Below are 21,844 nucleotides of genomic sequence, written 5' to 3' on the forward strand. Positions count from 1 at the left end.
AATGTTTCTACCCCTTTTTCACTGCAATGAATTCAGGACAATTTCCTTCTTGAAAGTCTGCCCTCGCTTCCCAGGGCCTTGTCCCGTCCACAGCTTTTCCTCACCCATCTTCGAGATGGCTCACCTGGGCACAAAGACGAGCACCCCGTTGGTTCGAATTGAATAGATCATGCCATCCGCCGAGCGCTGCTCCTCCCTCACGGGGCTTTTGTCGCTGAAGTACATGCACTGGAAGAGCCCCGTGGATTGCTTCTGAGCGTGCTGGGCTGCCTTTTCAAAGAAAGCAACTGCGGTTAGCCAGAGAGTTTCTTCTCCGAACGTTTTAGAATCCCACTCTGAGATGCTGTCAGATCCAGGACCTCTAATGCAGGGCTTTTCAACCTTTTAGGATATGGCAACATCTGAGTACCACCAGTCGCCTAGCAAGGTGTCAAAAACTTGACACCCCCTCCCCAAAACGAAAAAAGTGATAAAGTACAGGTAGTCCTCAACTTATAACAGTTCGCTTAGTGACTGTTTGAAGTTACAATGGCACTGAAAAAAGTGCCCCCTAAGCCACAGCTGAGAAAGACACCTGCCTGCCCGCCCACCCAGCGGCACTCTTCCTCCTGTCTGAGGTTTTCACTGTTGTGAGCATTTCTGTTGGAGATTGGCAGCGGGGGTGGGGTGGGGTGAGTTTGGTTTTATTCCCCCCTCCATCTGCTGGGTGGTTGCAGCAGGTTTTGGTCACTTCACATGACCCTGGGACACTGTGACCGTCATAAATATGAATCAGTTGCCAAGCATCTGAATGTAAATCACAAGACCCTGGAGATGCTGCAACATTCCAGCTGATTGGCGCTTCTTCTGGGCTCAGCAGAAGCGCCGGGATCAGCACCGAGCTCCAGCTGGATACTGGCGCTGATCCTGGCGCTTCCGCTGAACCCTGACAGCCCTGCAGCTCCAGCCGTCTCTCACTCAGGCTTGTGCAGTGCTGCCACCGGTTCAGCTCATTCCCCTCCCCTGCTACCACTTTTCTAGGATGGCCGCGTACCACCTGCCAGGTGCCAATGTACTACAGGTGGTACCTGTACCACTGGTTGAAAAGCCCTGCTCTGACACGTCTTTGGATCTTGTTCCTTTGGCAGCAGCAGTATCGAACTGCTGGCCTGCTCCATTCTAACAAGCTAATCAGTAACTTTAAATAGAAAACCCACCATGGCTATTAAATTTTTCTTTAAAAAAATAAAGCCAGTTTGGTGTAGTGGTTAAAGCAGCCGGCTAGAAACTGTGAGACCACGAGTTCTAGTCCTGTCTTGGGCACAAAACCAGCTGGGTGACTTTGGGCAACTCCTTAAATACTTGCCAAGAAATTGGCTGCCCTTGTCCAGGCAGGAGTCAACACTGATACATGCCCGTCTCTGGTTCACGCCTGCAGGTTTTGCGTCAGTGCAGAAGCCAAATGAATGGTTGCACAACCAAAACACACTTCATGAAGACACCCCCTCCCCCCCAATCCTTGATTGTCTATCGCAGTGTTAGTTGTTCAGCACCTGACTTTTCGGGTCCCATCGGGTCCTCTCGAGGCATCGTAAGCCTCGAGAGGACAAAAGTGTTAATGAGAATGCAGTTGGGAGGGGAGGAGTCCTTGGTGCTGTCTGAGCTTTGTTGTTTTGTTGCAGGTGTTTTGTTACCCAAACTAGGCAACACCGGTGCTAGGTTGGCAATGAAAGGTCTGCAACAAAACAAGCAAGCTCAGAGGGCACCAAGGACCCCTCATGTCAACCCTGAGCTATAAATATTCTCCTTTTATCAGTTTGGGAGCACCGCCATATGCTGGATCCTGCTGTATTTCAGCACTTGGCACATGAGAGGATGGCTTGTAATTTATCCCCAGATGTGAATTACAGGAAGCATAGTGGAGAACCAATGACTGAGGTGGGCCTGGACCTCCTGAGTGGTCATCCGCATTGAAAGAAGCGCCTGGCCTTCCCTTCTGGGTTCAAGAGCCTTCGTCCTACCGTATTTAGTCCCGTGGTGGTGGTGGAGCTACCACCAAATTCTTATTCCCTGGAATGGACAGGCAGGGTCACTGCCCAGGCTCTGCACTACACGGTTGGGAATACAGAAATGACCACTTGAAGAATGGCAATTATGGGAAAATAGACACTTGTAACGAATGAGCCTGAATGGATGATACGGAGTCTCGAGGACAGACTTTTCAGGGCCCTTAGGGAAAAAGAGAAAGGGTCCGTAAAAACTCCCTAGTTTGAAGGCTCGCAATCTGAGATTCAGTTTCTAGTGGAACGTGGCCTGTGCTAAGAGGCCCCTTGTTGCACCTCTGTCTTACTGCTACGGATTGGAGGATTTGGGCCAATTCTTCGAATCTCAAAAGCAAATACAGTGGTACCTCAATACTCGGCTGTTTCAAAACTTGTCGAATTTGGTATTCAACACATTCTGACACGAAAATGTTGTCCCGGTACTCATTTGTTTGGCGCTTGACAAGCTGCAATAGGTCGAGAGGGGTGGCCATGGAGAACAGACAGGAAGTTGGCCATGCTGGGAAGGTTGCTGACATAGGAAAAGGGACAGATGGGAAGTCCTTCCTTGAATCAATTAACGACGAGGATGGAGGTACCCCTTTAGGTGGAATGCTGTCATTCTTGGAACATTTCCAGAATTGCTACAGTGAAGAAGTTTTCAAAGCTCAGGTGTGCTTCTCTCTGTTCCAAGCATGGATAAATTACTACAAAAGGACACTGGTCTGTAGTCTTTACCCGGTTCCTGTTGTTGATGTGTCTGCACAGCTCTTCAAGTTCTTTATTGCCAAGCAAGCTGTCTTTTATACCGAGTCCTTCTTCCGTTGAGGTGGCTGCTAACAGGAGTCTGTGGACAATTATATCAGCGTATCTCCTAATGGGTGACGTGAAGTGGGTGTATCTATCTAGGGCAAGACCTAAGATGGAAAGAAACTCATAAGCCCAAAGTCCACAAGACCAGGTGCAGAAGTAAGAAACAGACATGTCACCCGCATGACAGCACATACCGTAATGGAAGAAGTCTTCTTCGGGACACGATCCGGTTGAAAAATAGACCGCGTTTGACATAGCTTGAGTGACCATAGACCTCAACAGCTGGTTTACCAGGGGGTCAGAAGGATCCACTGCTCTGTCCAGAGAGTCAGCTAATGCCTTGTTAGACCTGGCAACGTGAAACACTATAATTACATCTCTGAATTGCCCCATGCCAGACAGCAGGGGTGGGTAACTACGGCCCCTTTATGACCTGTGGACTTCCAACTCCCAGAATTCCTGAGCCAGCCATCCTCTAAAAGCTGCTTTTGTGAAGGCCAAAGAGTCTCGTTTTAAATAATGCTGGAAATACAGGTAGAGCTATAATGCAACAATGGCTGGAGGGAATTTTCATATTTGGGTTGCTAGAATTGATCAGTTCTGGCTGTGGCTGAACGTTGGTGCTTGCCTTGGTTTCTGAAAAAAGGCACCTGGACTCTGTTTACAGGTGACAAATATTTGAGAGTAACAATGTAGCGAAAAAGTGTAGGCCTCTTAATCCGCACTGTTGGGAGACTAAGATTCGTTGGTCAATTGTAGGGTGTGTTTAAAATCAGGGATGGGCAACTATGATCCCAGAATTCCTGAGCCAGCCATGCATGCATTCTGGGAGTTGAAGTCCACAGGTCGTAAAGTGACCATGGTTGCTCAACCCTGCCACATAGAGCTTTAAAGCTGACAATTACCACTTTGACTTGTACCCGGAAACCCACTTGGAGGCAGCATAGTTCATGCAAGAGCGTTATTCCATGGCTGCATCATGTTTTCCTGCTGAGTTCTGGATTAGCTGAAACTTTCAAATGCCGTTCACATTTTTTAAATTTAAAACGAGGCTGTGCTTCAGTGGTTAGGTAGCCTAGATAATTAATATTTGAACATGAGCTCTTTTTGACATTTATATCATATCGGGTTCTATTAACCTAGTTGAAATGTTAACGTGAATAATGTGCCATTGGCTAAATAAATAAAAAATAAATCTACGTACCACGTGTCAATCGAAAAGTCTTTTGCACTGGCACATTCTCGGACCTCGGAGAAAAATTCCTGCCGGGGTGGCGGGTGCTGACGAAGAAGTGCCTGGTAGGGGAACACCTGCCAAATCTTCTTGGCCACCCAGTGGTTTGCCAGGATCATGCACTCGGCTATCGTCTCGTGGACTTCCAGTGGCTGACGGGGGATAAGGTCACTGATGTTCTTCTTGTCGTCCAGCTGAACCCTGATTTCAATCCCTTCCAGCTCCAGGGCTCCATAGCTGCTGCGCTTGGCTCGGAGATGACGGGCAATGTCAGTTAGCTTTCCGATGGCCCATATCAGCTCCTCTAACTTCTGCTTCCGCGTATTTTCCTCCATGCTTTTGAGCTCCGGGATTTCAGCGGCAGCAGTCAGGTCTCCCTCTAGCAAAGCCTGGGCAGCCTCGTAAAAGAGCTTGTAAGACGAGCGAATGATGGTTCTCTTGTAAAGGACTCTCTTTATTTCGTAAGAAGCCTTGTCCAGCTCCCAGATAACGCTCACGGCATACCTGAAAACAAATATTCAAACCATCGCTGATGAATACGCTTACAAGCAATGCTTTGTACAATAATAACAGTGCAGCAAAAAGTTTACAAAGTAGCCTATGTCGTTTAAAGCAATCGCTCCACGCTTCCAAGTCCTATTTTGGTGAAAGGACGGCATTTTGAATGGGGATGAGCACAAAAAGGAAAATGACCTGACAGCTAGATCTCTCTTGGGAGGTACAGTGAAGATTCTTCTATTCGGTGAAGAATCTTTGCTTAGATTTAAGGACACTGTTTTTCTATGCTTGCTGTTTCATCTTATTTATAACAAAGTGGCTTCAGCAGATGGCAGCACTCAATAACATTGCTGGAAGGGACCTTGGAGGTCTTCTTTCTAGTCCAACACCTGCTCAAGCAGGAGATCCTATATCAGGATCTTATCCAACCCTGGCAAATTTAAGACTGAAGTCCACAAGACCTCAACTCCCAGAATTCCCCGGCCAGCCGTTTCTGGGAGTGGAAGCCCATGTGTCTTAAAGCTGGCAAGGTTGGACACTCCTGCCCTAGAGCATCCCAGGCAAATGGCTATCATCTTTAAAATCTCCAACAATGGAGCACCCAGAACTCCAGAAGGCAAGCTGATCCATTGATTAATTGTTCTCACTGTCGGGAAATTTATTTTCAACTCAAGGTTGAATCTCTCTTTAATGATCTTCCACCAGTTAACTTCTTCTCCTGCCTTCTGGTGCTTTGGACAATAGGTCGAGCCCTTTTTTTCTCTGTGACGCCGCCTCCAATATTGGAAGGCTGCTATCTGGTACCTAGCCAACCTTGGCTAATCTTAGGAGCTAAGCTTGATCAGCCCTGACTGTTCGTGGCATGGGGACCGTCTGCGAATGCCAGAGCTGCAGGTTCTGTTTGGAAGCCCAAAAGCTCGCCGAAAAGGGCAAAGGCAAACAACGTCTGAGATGCTGCAGTAAAACTGTTCAGTACAATACTCTGGACTGAAGCTTGAGGGCATCTTCACCTTTTCATAATGGATGTTTCACTTTCACGTTATGTAACAGCTGGATTCAAACGCTGAAGTAATCTGCAATGTGGCTTTATAATGGTCTGTGACAGAGGTCGCGTGAGTGGCTGGCCAGTGCACGCGCGCATGTGCGCACACTCACCTCCTGTCCAGTTGCCTTGCGAAAAAGCACTCTGGGGATTAGGTTAGAAGATTATAGTTTTAGTCTGGCAAGATTCTCTCTATTAGCAATAGCAATAGCCCTTAGACCAGGGGTCTTCAAACGTGGCCCTTTTATGGCTTGTGCACTTCAACTCCCAGAATTCCTCAGCCAGCTGTGCTCTTGCTCAATCATGACACCCTATACCAGGGGTAGGCAATCTTGGCTCTTTTATGACTCGTGGATTTCAACTCCCAGAATTCCTGTGCCTGCCTGAGGAATTCTGGGAGTTGAAGTCCACAAGTGCCTGGCTGAGGAATTCTGGGAGTTGAAGTCCACAAGTCATAAAAGGGCCAAATTTGAAGATCCCTGTCTTAGACTTATATACCACTTCATAGTACTTTACAGCGCTCTCTAAGCAGTTTATAGTCAGCCTATTGACACCAATAATCTGAATCTTCATTTTACCGACTTCAGAAGAAAGGAAGGCTGAGTCAACCTTGAGCCGGTCAGGATCGAACTGCCAAACTGTTGGCAATTGGCAGTCAGGAGAAGTAGCCTGCAGTACTGCATTCTAACCCCCTGCGCCACCACAGCTCTTCCTAGCAGAATTGAATAACAGAGTTAAAAGGAACCTTAGAGGTTTTCTAGTCCAACCTCCTGCTCTGGCAGGCGGGCCTATACCAGGGGTAGGCAACCTCGGCTCTTTTATGACTCATGGACTTCAACTCCCAGAATTCCTGAGTCAGCTATGCTGAAGTCCATGAGTCATAAAAGAGCCAAGGTTGCCTATTCCTGTTATGTTGTTGTTAGCTGTGAAGTCATGTCTGACCCATCGTGACCCTATGGACAATGTTCCCCCAGGCCTTCCTGTCCTCTACCATCTTCTGGAGTCCATTTAAGCTCACGCCTACTGCTTCAGTGACTCCATCCAGCCACCCCATTCTCTGTCGTCCCCTTCTTCTATTGCCCTCAATCTTTGCCAGCATTAGGCTCTTCTCCAGTGAGTCCTTCCTTCTCATTAGGTGGCCAAAGTATTTGAGTTTTAGCTTCAGGATCTGGCCTTCTAAAGAGCAGTCAGGGTTGATCTCCTCTAGGACTGACCGGTTTGATCGCCTTGCAGTCCAAGGGACTCGCAGGAGTCTGCTCCAGCACCAGAGTTCAAAGGCCTCAATTCTTTGGCGCTCAGCCTTTTTTATGGTCCAACTTTCACTGCCATACATTGCAACTGGGAAGACCATAGCCTTGACTATACACACTTTTGTTGACAGGGTGATGTCTCTGCTTTTTGGTCTGCTGTCTAGATTTTCCATGGCTTTCCTCCCGAGGAGCAAGCGTCTTTTAATTTCTTGGCTGCAGTCCCTGTCTGCGGTGATCTTGGAGCCCAGGAAAATAAAATCTGTCACTACCTCCATTTCTTCCCCATCTATTTGCTAGGAATTGAGAGGGCCGGATGCCATGATCTTGGTTTTCTTAATGTTTAGTTTCAACCCAACTTTTGCACTCTCCTTCTTCACCTGCAACAAGAGGCTCTTTAGTTCTTCTTCACTTTCTGCCCTTACAGTAAGAGTGGTATCATCTGCTTGCCTACCCCTGGCCTGTACCTTTTCAGAGAAACGGTTGTCCAATCTCTTCCTAGGGAAAAATACTTTCAGTTTGCAAGATTCTGCTACCGTAACCCTATAATGAAGACAGAGCTCGTATTCCTGGTAATGCTTTTTTCAGTACTAGCAGGGCTAACAGGCTTGGACCTAATATGAAGTGTGAATCCAACCAAATAGTTTTTTCAAACAGTACCGGAAAATCAACTTTTACTGCACTGGGTGGACCCAGTCATTCACTCAGCAAGAAGCACCTTGTATTTTCTTAGTTAAAAGACTGCGAGTTTTTATATTTAGAGTCACAGTTCCCAGAGTTAAGAGTGATGAAAAGGGGTGGGGGGTGGGGGGTTGGCTTAACTTCTCCAATGCAAGGTGCTGATAAGGCTTAAAACTCACCTGTCCATGTTCCCAAGGAGAGAGCATAAATTGGCACTCAAGATGGCTGGCAACATGTCATAACGACGATCAGCTAAGTAGTAAGTAGTAGCCCTTAAGAAATTGGGAGGAAAACTGCTCAGTAATGTTTCTCTTGCTATGCATTTTGAAGCTACACCACCTAGCACCACAATCTTTTTAGGCCTTCCAGTCAGTCTTGACTCCTGGCAACTGCCTGACCATCTCCAGGTAACATATTCAGATGTATTCAGATTGTGTTGTTAAAAGGTAAAGGTAAAGGTTCCCCTGCACATGCGTGCTAGTCGTTTCCGACTCTAGGGGCCGGTGCTCATCTCTGTTTCAAAGCCAAAGAGCCAGCACTTGTCCGAGGACGTCTCCGTGGTCATGTGGCCGGCATGACTAGACGCCAAAGGCGCACGGAGCGCTGTTACCTTCCCACCGTAGTGGTCCCTATTTTTCTACTTGCATTTTTACGTGCTTTCGAACTGCTAGGTTGGCAGAAGCTGGGACGAGTAACAGGCGCTCACTCTGCTATGCGGCACTCGGGATTCGACCCGCCAAACTGCCGACCTTCTGATCGACAAGCCCAGTGCCCTAACCCACTGAGCCACCGCGTCCCTTACATTGTGTTGTTACTGAATGTCAAATGATTTATGTAGACAACAGGTGTAGGTTTCACTGAATTAGCGTTTGGATGAATGATAAAACGTTGATCTTTGTGGACTCAGTTTACTGTTGTGGTTAAGCCCCCAGGCCAGAAACCAGGAGGTTTCAAGCCTTGCCTGAGGCAGAAAAGCCAGCTGGGTGAGTCTGGGCCAGTCACTCTCTCTCGGCCCTAGGAAGCAGCCAATGGCAAACCACTCCCCAAATCGTGCCAAGGAAACCGCAAGGTCTTGTCCAGGAGACAAGAGTGATTCAAAGGGACACATGCACAATTTTTGTTCACACAGATGCCTCTGTTTAGTTAAGAATGATTGTTCCTAGCAGCCCTAAGAAACAATTTACCAAAAAAAAATTAATAGAAAAGAAAAACAAAAGTAGACTAATGAAGGGCTCATATTATATATGAAGATGTAATGGGGGCTTGTTGGTTAACACACTCAGCAACTGTGATAAACAAACCACGGTTTATGGCTTAGCACACTTTACAACTCTAATCAATTGTGAGTGATTCAAGCCATAGTTAAGGAAAATATGACTTAGTGTGATGGGGAAAACCAACACAATTGGGACTAGCACAAAGACTAAAAATAATTTTGGACAAATCATTGCTTTAATCCATTCATTTAGTGACTGTTCAACGTTACAATGGCAGTGGAAAAAGTGACTTATGACCATTTTTCATACATCCCATGGTCATGTGATCAAAATTTGGACACTCGGCACTTGGCATGCATTTTATGATAACTGCAGTGTCCCGGGGTCACGTGGTCACCTTTTGTGATCTTCCGACAAGCAAAGTTGATGGGGAAGCCAGATTTGCTTAACAACCACGTTACTAACTCAACAAGTGCACCGATTCGCTTAACGTGTGGCAAGAAAGGTCGTAAAACGGGACAAAACTCACTTAACAACTGTCTCGCTTAGCGATGAAAATTTTGGGCTCAATTGTGGTCGTAAGTAGAGGACTACCTGTATGGTTCTGCTTTCCACCGACAATCGCTGCTTGCTGGTTTCCTTTGCCTTCCCCACGTTACAGGATCCAGAGCTTAAGCACCATATTCTTGCCATAGTTTCCTCAATTACTCTCGGCAGGTTTTTCTTGCTGCTCAACAGAAACAAGCCTACCTTGCTTTGGCCTCCATATCGGTGTAAGAATTGGCTGCCACAAAATGAGTTACATCGGCAATATGGACACCCAGTTCCAGGTTGCCGTTGGGGAGGAGCCTGACGGAGAGGGCATCATCCACATCTTCACAGCCTTTGGGGTCAATGCTGAAGACCAAATGGGTCTCTCTCAGATCGAGGCGCTTCTGCTGCTCTTCCGGAGTTACTTCCCACGGCTTTCCTGGGGTGACGGTGGGCATCTCACACATCTAGAGAAATGAACAGAGAGAGAATGAGCAGCCACCGTCTGACGGTCAAACCTTCACTGATGTTTTCTCTGAGAAGACGCCTAATTATGCCAAAGAGTCTAACGGGGAAGAGAATTCGACAACTTAGAATTTTGAGTTTTCATTTTCTTTGGGGAAAAAAAACAGATTTGAAAATTCACACCAACACAATCTTGTAAATGTTAAGATTAGACTTGGGCAGCGTTTGCAAAGATCCAGATTCAATATTGTGCACAGTGGATATCTTTTTATAATTTGCACCCTTTGAAAACGTTGCAAAATCCCCTTTCTTAGGATGCGTTTGAGTGGAAGATGGTAGAAATGCAATTAGCGTGTAGCACACTTTGACAGTTCCGATACAAGGACATATCCAGGAGCAAAGTTACTATTTTGTGGTTTGAATCTTATTTAACTGTTCAGCAGATAGAGACCCTTTATTTTAAATGGACAGTAAGAACAATCGATCCGTGGAACAGCTTGCCTCCTGGAGGTGTGGGTGCTCTGTCACTGGGGGTTTTCAAGAAGAGACTGGACAGCCATTTGACCATAATGGTATAAGATCTCCCCCCCCCCCCCCCCGAGCAGGGGTTGGACTAGAAGACCTCCAAGGTCCCTTCTAGCCCTTTGATTTTATATTCTGTGTTGCACCATTAGGGGTTATTTCTAAACCTCTAGTCTACAGGGAGTCATTGACTTATGACCACGATTGAGCCCAACATTTCTGTTGCTGAGACAGTTGTTAAGTGAGCTTTGTCCCATTTCACAACCTTTCTTGCCATGGTAGCTAAGTGAGTCACTGCCCTTGTTAAGTTAGTGACACGTTTGCTAAGTGAATCTGGCTTCCCCATGGACTTTGCTGGTCAGGAGGTTGCAAAAGGGGGCCCCAGGAGATTGTAACCATCATAAATATGAATCAGATGCCAAACATCCGAATTTTGATCACCTGACCCTGGGGATGCTGCAAGGGTCGTTAAGTGTGAAAAACCGTCTCTTTTTCCCCCAGTTTTGTTGTAACTCTGAACGGTCATTAAATGAACGGTTGTAAATTGAAGACTACCTGTGCACGGCCCGTAATATTTGTTAATTCGATGCTAAATTGAATAAATGAATTTAAATTTAATAAATAATGCCAAAGAAAAAAGAAGAACAAGAAAATCTTACCTGTGCTTCAGAGAAAGGACTAACCGAAATGGCATTCTCCACCAGAATAGTTTGTATTTCTCCTTCGAGATCTCCTATGCGGCCCACAACCCGCACAAAGTGTCCACTGGGGTACAGCGAGGTCGATTCCCAAGAGTCGATACGCACGACAACCCGGAAATCCTGATGCGAAACCACATCGGGTGGGTCAGAATGGCAGAAGATACATTCGCACATACACCCCGGATTCTGAGGGAACTCCGAGTGCCAAATAGCTGCTCACCTGCAATGCCTCGGCTTGCTGAGTACTGATTCGGATTTTGGGAATCCTGTAATCCCAAGGGGTCACCAGCACCTTCTGTGCGTTTTTGCCGTGCGGGTGGTTTTCTTCTCTGCATGGGAAAGTGACCACGTACTCGCGCCAGTTCTTCTGCAGGATGCCCACCACTTTGCCTAGGAGGAAAATCGATGCCAACTGTACACGGAGGGTAGAAAGGAGCTGCAGAAGAATGATCATTTGAATGATGCATCATCTACTGCAGGGCTTTTCAACCAGTGGTAAGGGTACCACCTGTGGTACATTGGCACCTGGCGGGTGGTACGTGACCATCCTAGAAAAGTAGCGGGGGAGGGGAATGAGCTGAACCGGTGGCAGCACCGCACAAGCCTGAGCGAGAGAAGGCTGGAGCTGCAGGGCTGTCAGGGTTCAGTGGAAGCACCAGGATCAGCGCCAGGCTCCAGCTGGAGCTCGGTGCTGATCCTGGCGCTTTTGCTGAGCCCAGAAGAAGCGCCAATCAGCTGGAATGTTGTAGCATCTCCAGGCTCTTTGATTTACATTCAAATACTTGGCAACTGATTCATATTTATGATGGTCACAGTGTCCCAGGGTCACGTGAAGTGACCAAAACCTGCTGCAACCACCCAGCAGAGGAGGGGGGGAATAAAAACCAACCCCCCCACCCCTGCTGCCAATCCTCAACAGAAATGCTCACAACAATGAAAACCTTGGACAGGAAGAAGAGCGCCGCCGGGCGGGCAGGCAGGTGTCTTGCTCGGCTGTGGCTTGGGGGGCACTTTTTTCAGTGCCATTGTAACTTCGAGCAGTCACTAAGCGAACTGTTGTAAGTCGAGGACTACCTGTACTTCATCACTTTTTTCCTTCTTTTTCTTTTGGATCAAGTTTTTGACACCTTGCTAGGCGACTGGTGGTACTCGGATGTTACCATAGCCTAAAAGTGGTACAATGGCTGAAAAAGTTGAAAAGCCCTGATCTGCTGAATGGGAAATCTTGTGCTGGGAAGAGAGGCAACACAAATGTGGTTAACACAATATAATACAGGTAGCCTCCGACTCACAACACTTCACTGAGTGAACTGTTCACAGTAGAATGGCACTGGAAAAAAGTGAGTGATCTTCACACAACCTCTGTGGCACCCCCGGGGGTCACGCAATCAAAATCCGGATGCTTGGCAACTGACATGTTTAGGACAGCTGCTGTGTCCTGGGGTCACGCGATCCACTTTTGCAACCTTCTGACAAGTCAACGGGAAAGCCGGATTCACTTAATAACTGTGTTACTAACTTAACAACTGCAGGGATTCACTTAACAACTGTGGGAAGACAGGTTGTAGAATGGGGCAAAGCTCAAGAACTGTGTCACTTAGCAACATACATTTTGGGCTTAACTGCGATCATAAGTGAAGGACTACTGCAGCGAAGATTCAAAAGTTTCCCGTAAGGTTGTTAGCTATAATTTTAGTCTTTTCTCTGTTTATTTTTAATCCGGCTACTTCTCCAAATTCTTCTATCTTTTTCAATAATTTAGGGCTTGTCTCCAAGGGTTCTTCTAGTATAAATGTTCTGTTCCAGCCTACGACCATCCTTGTTGCGTCACAAGAACAACCCCTTTTTTATAAGTAGGCTGGGAAAACCAACCCTTTTTTATTTCATATAAAGTCCTGATAATTAGTTCCTCAAAACTAAAAACAACAGAATACTTTTCCAAGAAATAATTGGTTCAAAAAACAAAAACAGAGGAGTTAAACAAGAATCTCACTGGTAAAACAAACAGACCATTATTCCCTTGAAGTTCTTTACAAACGGTTGCCTTCAGCAACCAGCACCGCCCACACCTTTCCTCTTTATTAAGCAGCCCCAAGGCGTGGCTCCTCAATGCCTTCTCCTCCCTTGGAGTTGCCGTATTGTCTCCCTCTGCCCTGCTCTAGTTAACTGCCTTCTCATATGAGTGTCTATAATGACCTCCATCTGTGAGTCCTCAGAGTCTGACTCATCGTCCCCAACCAGCTGAGTCTCATCCGACTGGACGGGCCAGGCTCTTCCTGATTGTGACTTTTGTAATTCATCAGAGCCTCCCTCCAACTCTGATGGCTCTCCAAACCCCTCCTCCTCCTCCTCCTCCTCAGATTCCCCGGACTCAGCTGTCGGAAGCACAGGCTGGCATGGAATCACAACAATAAATACCAAGTTGTCCGCAAATGCTTGTAGTTTGTATTTTTCATCTTTTATCTCCATTCCCTTAATTTCTGGGTCCTGTCTAACATTTCTATTCAACACTTCCAAAGTTAGTGTAAATAGCAATGGAGATAATGGACACCCTTGTCTTGTACCTTTTTTCATATTAACATTCTCTTTAAAATCTCCATTTATAATTACTTTGGCTGTTCATCTAAAGCCGTTATCAAAAACTTTCTGTGTATCTAGGAAAATTAGTGCCATTTGTTTCCCTGGATGCATTTCACAATATTCCAATGTATCCAAAATAATTATTAAGTTGTTTTTTTATTTATCTCTTGGGTAAAAATCCATTTTGATCTGGATGGATAAAATCAGTCAAAAATCTTTTCAATCTCTCTGCTGTTACTGAAGCAAAAATTTTATAATCTACGTTTAGTAGTGATATTGGTCTACAGTTCTTTATCTTCTTTTGGAATTAGAAAAATGTTGGCTTCTGTCGAGGTGTTTGTTATTTTGGCCTCTGATAGAACCTCATTGCAAACCTCTTTCATTGGTGAGCTTAGTGTGTCTTGTAAAGATTTATAAAACTCTGCCAGTAATCCATCTGGTCCTGGAGTCTTGTCATTTTTCTGTTTATAGCCTCCGTCAATTCCATCACATTTAACATGTTTTTAAAATTTTCAGGTATTTTTTGATAATTTAGCTTTTTCCATATATTGAGTTATTTTTTCCTTAGGAATTTCTTCTACATCATAGAGTTTTTCATAACATTCTTTAACTATTTCTTTTATTGTTTCATTTTGAAATTGTAAACATCCTTTTCCACCCTGTAGTTTATTTATCAATTTCTTCTCCTTTTCTTTTTTCAGTTTATAGGCTAACCATCTATCTGGTTTATTAGCATTTTCAAAGAAGTTTTGTTTTGCCCTTTTAAGTGGGATAGTTGTTAAGTGGCTTCTGCCCCATTTTATAACCTTTCTTGCCTGGTTGTTAATTGATTGTTTTACAAATGTAACCCAGACAACACACTGTTCACCAATTATTGATTTGTTTTTTTATAAAATCAATAAAAATATATATAAAAAAGTCAAGGACCACCTGTGTATACACACTCAAAGAATAAAAATTGAAGTTCAGAATGCACACCTTGCATAATTAAGCACCGTTCCATAGCCAGCCCCAGTCTTACACACCTCAGTATCCTCTCTCTGAAGACCTGGGTTACACTTGACAACACAACAGAAGTATAACTGAGGCTTGCAGCCAATCAAAATGCAAATCCAGTCTAAACAGGTCTTGTCTCCTGCCTCCTACCTGTGGGCATGGGTTCACAATAAATCTCCCCAGAAGTCTTCTCTTCGCTCTCGTTCTCTCCGAGGGCCGCTGTCCGTCCTTTCCATTCACTGTGGGGCAACAATTCCACTGCCACCACATCCCCGTGGATTGCCCTATTCCGGGCTTTTGTGCCATAAATGAGAACATCCGTCTTGAGATCTGGGTACCAAGGAAGAAAAATATGGATCAAGAAGATCTAATATCTCTGGCATTGTAGAGGAGGAAAAAAAACCCCAGGAGATTTTCAATCTGCTTCAGTTTGCTAATTCGTGGATAAGAGATGATGCATTAAATAACGAATAATTAGTTAAAGCTGCACAATAATAATTTAAAAAGTTAAATATACAAAAAAGATTTCATTTTAACATAGCAACTGTTAAGATACGATACACTTGGCTTGTGGTTTTGTTTTGTTTTTTAAAAAGCTGCCCAGCATTGCAGGGTATTATTTATAGTTTTTATCCCAATCCAATCCTTTCCTGTTCAAGTATCCTCAACGGATTGGGGAACCTATTCCCAAAATGATCCTGAGATTCAACTGATCCCACCATAATATCTGCTAGAAAACAGACTGACAAAGGTCAGAAAAATGTAGAAGCAGATTCTACCCACTGAAACCAGCCTGTCATTTCAGGCAGCCGAGTTAGGCCATGGACTGAGGAATTAAATAAAAAATAAATATAATATAATAAAATAAAATAAAAATAAAATTAACCTGCATAGGAATGCAAAATCAGACTTGGCATAAGAGCCAAATTGATTATACTGAATTTGTCCTCACCTTTTTCTTTGTTGCTAGCGCCTTGAAATCTCATGAATGCCTCTACTTGGGCCCTGTGCTTATTCACATTCAAGATCCCCTACAAGTAAGAATAAAATAAGAGAAGAGAGTTAGAAGGGACCTTGGAGGTTTTCTACTTGAACCCCTTGCTCAAGGCAGGAGGACTTATACCATCCCAGTCAAATGGCTGTACAATCTCTTTTTGAAAGCCTCCAGTGATGGAGCACCCACAACTTCTGGAGGCAACCAGGTACAATGAATAATTGTTCTCACTGTCAGGAAATTTCTCCTTAATTCTAGGTTGCTTCTTTCCTTGATTAGTTTCCATCTGTTGCTCCTTTGAAAATTGGTTGACCCCCTCTTCTTTGTGACAGCCCCTCAAATACTGGAATACTGCTATCGTGTCATCCCTAGTCCTTCTTTTCACTAGACTGGACAAACCCAATTTCTGCAACCGTTCTTCACATCTTTTAGCCTCCAGCCCCCTAATCATATTTGTTGCTCTTCTCTGCACTCTTTCTAGAGTCTCAACATCTTTTTTACGTCATGACAAGCAAAACTGAAAGCAGTATTCCAGGTGTAGTCTTACTAAAATGCTGGGAAAGATCGAGGGCAATAGAAGAAGGGGACGACAGAGAATGAGGTGGCTGGATGGAGTCACTGAAGCAGTAGGCGTGAGCTTAAATGGACTCCAGAAGATGGTAGAAGACAGGAAGGCCTGGAGGAATGTTGTCCATAGGGTCGCGATGAGTCGGACACGACTTCGCAGCTAACAACAACAACAACAACAACAACAAGTCTTACTAAGGCTTTGTAAAGAAGTACTAATACAGGGTTCTTCAAACTTGTGGACTTCCAACTCCCAGAATTCCTCAGCCAGCTTGCCTGGCTGAGGAATTCTGGGAGTTGGAAGTCCACAAGTCCTAAAAGGGCCAAGTTTGAAGAACCCTGTCCTAATACTTCACGTGACCTTGATGCTATCCCTCTATTAATGCAGCCTAGGATTGCATTGGGTTAAAATTAGCAAGTATGTATCCGAACTACCAGCCTAAATGTTGGAGGTGTGGTGGTGAAGATGCAACGTACTTTCACATATGGTGGACCTGTAAAAAGGTTAAAGCTTTTTGGGTGGGTTGGGAGGGGTTGTTTTGATTGCATTGGGTTGTGTTTTTTTTAAACTAGCGTTTAAGAATTGTGCGTGGATAAGCCTTGGTTTATTTCAGTTCTGTGATTATATACTGTAAATGGAGGTTTTTCTCAATTCTACGGATAAGAGCAGCTCTTTCCCTCTATTGTACAGAGTATCAGGAAGTGAGTGAAAATCCTCAGTCTAAGACAAATGAAGAACTGAAATGTGAAGGGTTTTGAAAATACTTAATATACAGATTGCTTCAGGATTCGAATACTAAAGAAAGCCGTCCACAAGATGGAAATGAATGACAGTCTGTATTTATTTTTGTTTGCCTGGATTTGCTGGCTGACATTTTTTTAAAGTCCAAGTCTAAGTGGTGCCTGGAAGAATGCTGAGATTTTTTACAAGCCCATTTATATTAGTGCACGAGACAGATAAATACTTTCTGAAAAAACAGTCACATACAGCAAAGCAAAGTTGCTCCTGATCTGGGACAATGAGAAACCCTGGGATACTGAGCTCAAGTCTTTTTAATACAGGCCGTCTTCAACGTCTATCGGAGGTGGTGGCCCTTTGAGAGCTGCATGCAACGAAATTTCATTTTGATGTATGCCGACTGGTGTACATTCAAAGTGACAATAAAGTTGTTGTTCTTATTCTTATTGATCATCCCACAGTCAGCCAGATGTTCAGACTGGATCTGGCATTTTTGTCTACCTATCAAGTCCTTACCAAGGACCTGGGAAAGGCAGATGTGGATGTTTGATGGTATCACAGATCTCGTCGCAGGATGGAAGCAGTTCCTAGTAAGGCCGCCTTTTGCAATTGACTAATGGCAAATTTGTCAATGCCAATGGTGTTCAAGTGGTGCTCCAGTTGTTTTGGGGCCTTGGATGCAATCCCAAAACAACTGGAGCACCACTTGAACACCATTGGCATAAGGTAAAGGTAAAGGTAGGTTGCCCTGCACATGCGTGCTAGTCGTTTCCGACTCTAGGGGCCGGTGCTCATCTCCGTTTCAAAGCCGAAGAGCCAGCGCTTGTCCGAGGACGTCTCCGTGGTCATGTGGCCAGCATGACTAGACGCCAAAGGAGCACGGAACACTGTTACCTTCCCACTGTAGTGGTCCCTATTTTTCTACTTGCATTTTTACGTGCTTTCGAACTGCTAGGTTGGCAGAAGCTGGGACGAGTAACAGGCGCTCACTCTGCTATGCGGCACTCGGGATTCGACCCGCCAAACTGCCGACCTTCTGATCGACAAGCCCAGTGCCCTAACCCACTGAGCCACTGCGTCCCTCCGCCCTGTGCGTGCCCACAGAGAGGGCCTCCTCAGGGTGCCTCCAGTCAGGGAATGTTGACTGGTGGCCCCCAGGGGGAGGGCCTTCTCTGTGGGTGCCCCGGCACTATGGAACCAACTGCCGGTTGAGCTCCGGATGGCATCGGACCTCCGATCCTTCCGTCGTGGGTTGAAGACCCACTTGTTCGAGTTAGCTGGTCTGGCCTGAAGGGGAATATGGGTTTTTTAATTGGTTTTATTATTTTATTATTGCTGTATTTTAATTGGGCATGGTTTAATTCTCTTTTAATTTTTGTATACCTATTTATATATGCCCTGTGAACCGCCCTGAGTCCCTAGGGAGAAGGGCGGTATAGAAATCCAATAAATGAAATGAAATGAAATGAAATTATTATAAAGCTTTTATACATAAAACATGAAACTCAGTCAACTGAACATTCAAATTGACTGGCATTAATGGTTGACACGGGTTGCTGCCAGCATCCTAGGTATCAACCAGGTATTTCCTTAAAATGTAAGATGTTCCGAGTGGCACAGTTTTTTGTAGCTTTGCTGGAGTTATTGCAGGAACCTGCAATTTCTTGATGTGTTTTGCCAAGTTTTTGGACATAGTTCCCAATGCCCTTATGACAATGGGTATCACTGTTACACGTTTCATCCATAATCGTGCAGTTTTGATGGCCAGGTCGCATCTCCCGGTACAGCGATATCAATTAACTGTACGCTTCAGTTCTCTATGACTGCAATATCTGGCGTGTTGTGTTCCAAATGGCAATCTGTCTGTATTCGGAAGTCCCACAAGATCTTCACCCTCTCATTCTTAACAACTTTTTCCACCCTATGTTCCCACGACTTTTCGGACACAGGCAAGTCGTATTTTTTACACAATGCCCAGTGGATTAGTTTAGCAACTCAGTCATGTCTAGCTTTGTAATCAGTTTGTGTGATTTTGCTGCACTCAGATATTAAATGTGAAACATTTATTATTATTATTATTATTATTATTATTATTATTATTATTATTATTATTATTATTATTATTATTATTATTATTATTATTATTATATTGGGACCAGGATTTTCACTGCTAAACAAGCAGTTGTTAAGTGAGTCGCATCTGATTTTATGACATTTTTTGCCATGGTTGTTAAGTGAATCACAAAGCTGTTAAGCAAATCCAGCTTCCTCCCTTCAACTTGTTGGAAGTTGGCTGGGGAATTCTGGGAATGGAAATCCACAAGCCTTAAAGCGGCCTAGGTAGGGCAGTTCTGCTCTAGGTGAATGCAATACAGGTAGTCCTCAATTTAGGACCACAACTGAACCCAAAATTTCTGTTGTTAAGCGAATGCATTGGTTAAATGCGTTTTGCACATTTTATCACTTTTTCTTGCCATGGTTATTAAGTGAACCCCTGAAGTTGTTAAGTTAGTAAAATGGTTGTTATAAGAGAATCTGGCTTCCCCGTTGACTTTGCTGGTCAGAAGCTCCGCAGAAAGGAATCACATCACCCCAGGACACGGCCATCATCATACATATGAGTCAGCTAATGGCGGCTGAATTTTGGTCATGTGACCCTGGGGATGCTCCAACGGTCATAAGTGTGAAAAACGGTCACTTTTTTCAATCCTGTTGTAACTTCGAACAGTCACTAAATGAACCGTTGTTAAATTGAGGCAACCTGTACCTCTAATTTTCCCTACAACTACAACCCTGAGACTAGGCTGGACTAGAGACTGAAAGTCAATGAATTTTCATAGTGAGAAAAGATTTGAACATGAACTTCTGATGCTCTTAATTTAAGCAGTGAACCACGCTGGCTCTTGCTGCCGATATCCACCTCGTGGCTTAATAAATCTAACTGGCCTCCTTCCTACTAGCTTTCCCCCCGTTTTTGAAGACTCACTGGTGGCAAACAAATACCATCAGTTAATCCATACGTTATTCGTTTTATCTGGCCAGCTGTGCTCCTTTTATTACAGTTGCTTCGCTATGTCATTTTTAAGAGTCATAAACGGCTATTTTTTATTGCTAGTTGTCAGGCCACTTACAAGTTATCTAAAATAAATTGCTGCTAAACACTCTAGATCTTTGTTTTGTGGATTTTGGTTTTTCGTCCAATTCTGTTATTCTACTAAGGCCAGCATAGACATGGCAGCAAGAATCTGGGCTCTTTTGGCCCACAATCACCATTTTATACTGTTGAGAGAAAAGAGCAAGAGATTTAACACACATCAAGTGCTCCTATTTTTAGGGATTTCCCATACCCATTTTGACATCTCTAACCCTCTTCATTTCCACCATTATTTCCAGAAAAACAACAACAACCCTGCATGGCTTATTATTCTGTATAGGTCTTTGGGTATTTGTAGCTGACTCTAGCAAAATCAACCTACTTGGCCAGATTGCCAGATCTGGTCTACAAATTTTAAAGAAAGATGCTGGGAAGTTTAAAGTAAGCTCACACTAAAAGACTCTGTGTCAAGCCTCTTTTGGGCGTGTGTCAGAAATAGATAATTTCCTCTCTGTTATTTCAGTTGTCTGTGCGTGCGTTGTAAACGTTACCTGGACGTAGAGTCCTGATTTGATTCCAGCTTCCAGGGTTTCCATAGGGAGATGCTCGGGGTATTCCTTCCCACTGTTTTCATGGCTTTCGTTTTCCCGTTCTCGTCGCGACTGGAGTATGGAATCCAAAAGCTCGTGAGTGGCTTTTAAATCGGGCCAGAAGTTGTCCAAGTAATTCTGGGTGCACAGACAAAAATAAAGTAAAATAAAAGATTGGTGTTGGAGACCATCTGCCCATCCACCTACCGATTTACTTCATTAATTGCAAGATGTCAGCTGTGCAAGGAAGATCAGACAAGAAACATATCTACAAGAAGCAGTTCTATTTTACAGTAAGATTACATTAATACAGGGGCCTTCAAACGTGGCCCTTTTATGACTGGTGGACTTCAACTCCATGCCTGGCTGAGGAATTCTGGGAATTGAAGTCCACCAGTCATAAAAGGGCCAAGTTTGAAGACCCCTGCATTAATGTAATCTTGCAAATCTGAAAGTACATCTGTCCCCTCTCGTCTCCAAGGTCATTACAAGGCCTAAGAAGACCGGTTACCAGTAGCTCTCGACTTATATGACCACCGCTGAACCTGTTACTAAGGAAGACATACGTTAAGTGCATTTTGCCCCGCATTACAACCTTTCTTGCCACGGTTGTTAAGTGAATCTCTGCAGTTCTTAAGTTAGTAACAGGGCTGTCAAGCCAATCTGCCTTCCCTGTAGACTTTTGCTTCTCAGAAAATCGCAAAAGAGAATCCCATGCAATTGGTGGGGACACGGCAACCGTCATAAATATGAGTCAGGTGCCAAGCACCCAAATTATGAACCCATGACCCTGGGGATGCTGCAACGGTCATGTGAAAAAAAATGGGAGGTCACTGTTCTCGTTGCTGTTGTTAACTTCGAACAGTCACTAAATGAAGTGTTGTAGGATGAGGGCCGCCTGTAATTGCACTTGGAGTGGCTGAAGTGAAGAGAGTGAGGGGTCCGCTACTTTTCTGCAGGGAGTTGAGATGCCCAGTGGCCAGGAGTTGGGCCCATGTCCACACGGGGGGAGCTACCTGCCTGGTTCTATCAAAACAAGGTTGTTTCTTTTGTGTACGAACTTTAAAACCCAGCAGAACACGCAACTCCCTTTTCTAGAGAGACGGAGGGCATCTTTACGAAGGCTGTCACAAAGGCTTTTGGAATTGATGGGCTGGTGGTACCTACGGGAAGTAGGCCTCCCGTTGCAGCCAATAGGAAGCTAAGGTGGTGGAGAGCACAAAACGCAGTTCTGAAATGCAGCAGCTGCCTCTTTGCCCTCAAATGCGGTTGCGGATCCCCCCAACATCAGGAGTGACTCCAAAGGGGGCCA

At 44.7% G+C, this 21,844-nt stretch overlaps 1 protein-coding gene across 1 annotated transcript in view; it reads right to left on the reverse strand.

Annotated features, from left to right (window-relative positions):
* DIS3L (DIS3 like exosome 3'-5' exoribonuclease) overlaps positions 1-21,844 on the reverse strand; it is a gene marked incomplete at its 5' end in the record, with an annotated part of 42,825 nt that overhangs the window by 6,911 nt on the left and 14,070 nt on the right. The window contains 11 exons of the mRNA XM_081337570.1: positions 125-270; positions 2,760-2,938; positions 3,029-3,183; positions 4,039-4,572; positions 7,716-7,808; positions 9,504-9,751; positions 10,931-11,092; positions 11,193-11,362; positions 14,699-14,878; positions 15,501-15,579; positions 20,494-20,670. Of these exons, the coding sequence (XP_081193696.1) occupies positions 125-270; positions 2,760-2,938; positions 3,029-3,183; positions 4,039-4,572; positions 7,716-7,808; positions 9,504-9,751; positions 10,931-11,092; positions 11,193-11,362; positions 14,699-14,878; positions 15,501-15,579; positions 20,494-20,670 (2,123 nt within the window). The remainder of the gene's footprint in view (positions 1-124; positions 271-2,759; positions 2,939-3,028; positions 3,184-4,038; positions 4,573-7,715; positions 7,809-9,503; positions 9,752-10,930; positions 11,093-11,192; positions 11,363-14,698; positions 14,879-15,500; positions 15,580-20,493; positions 20,671-21,844) is intronic.

The sequence above is a fragment of the Vipera berus genome, assembly GCF_964194415.1.
Source record: "Vipera berus genome assembly, chromosome: 12".
Classification (NCBI taxonomy): domain Eukaryota; kingdom Metazoa; phylum Chordata; class Lepidosauria; order Squamata; family Viperidae; genus Vipera; species Vipera berus.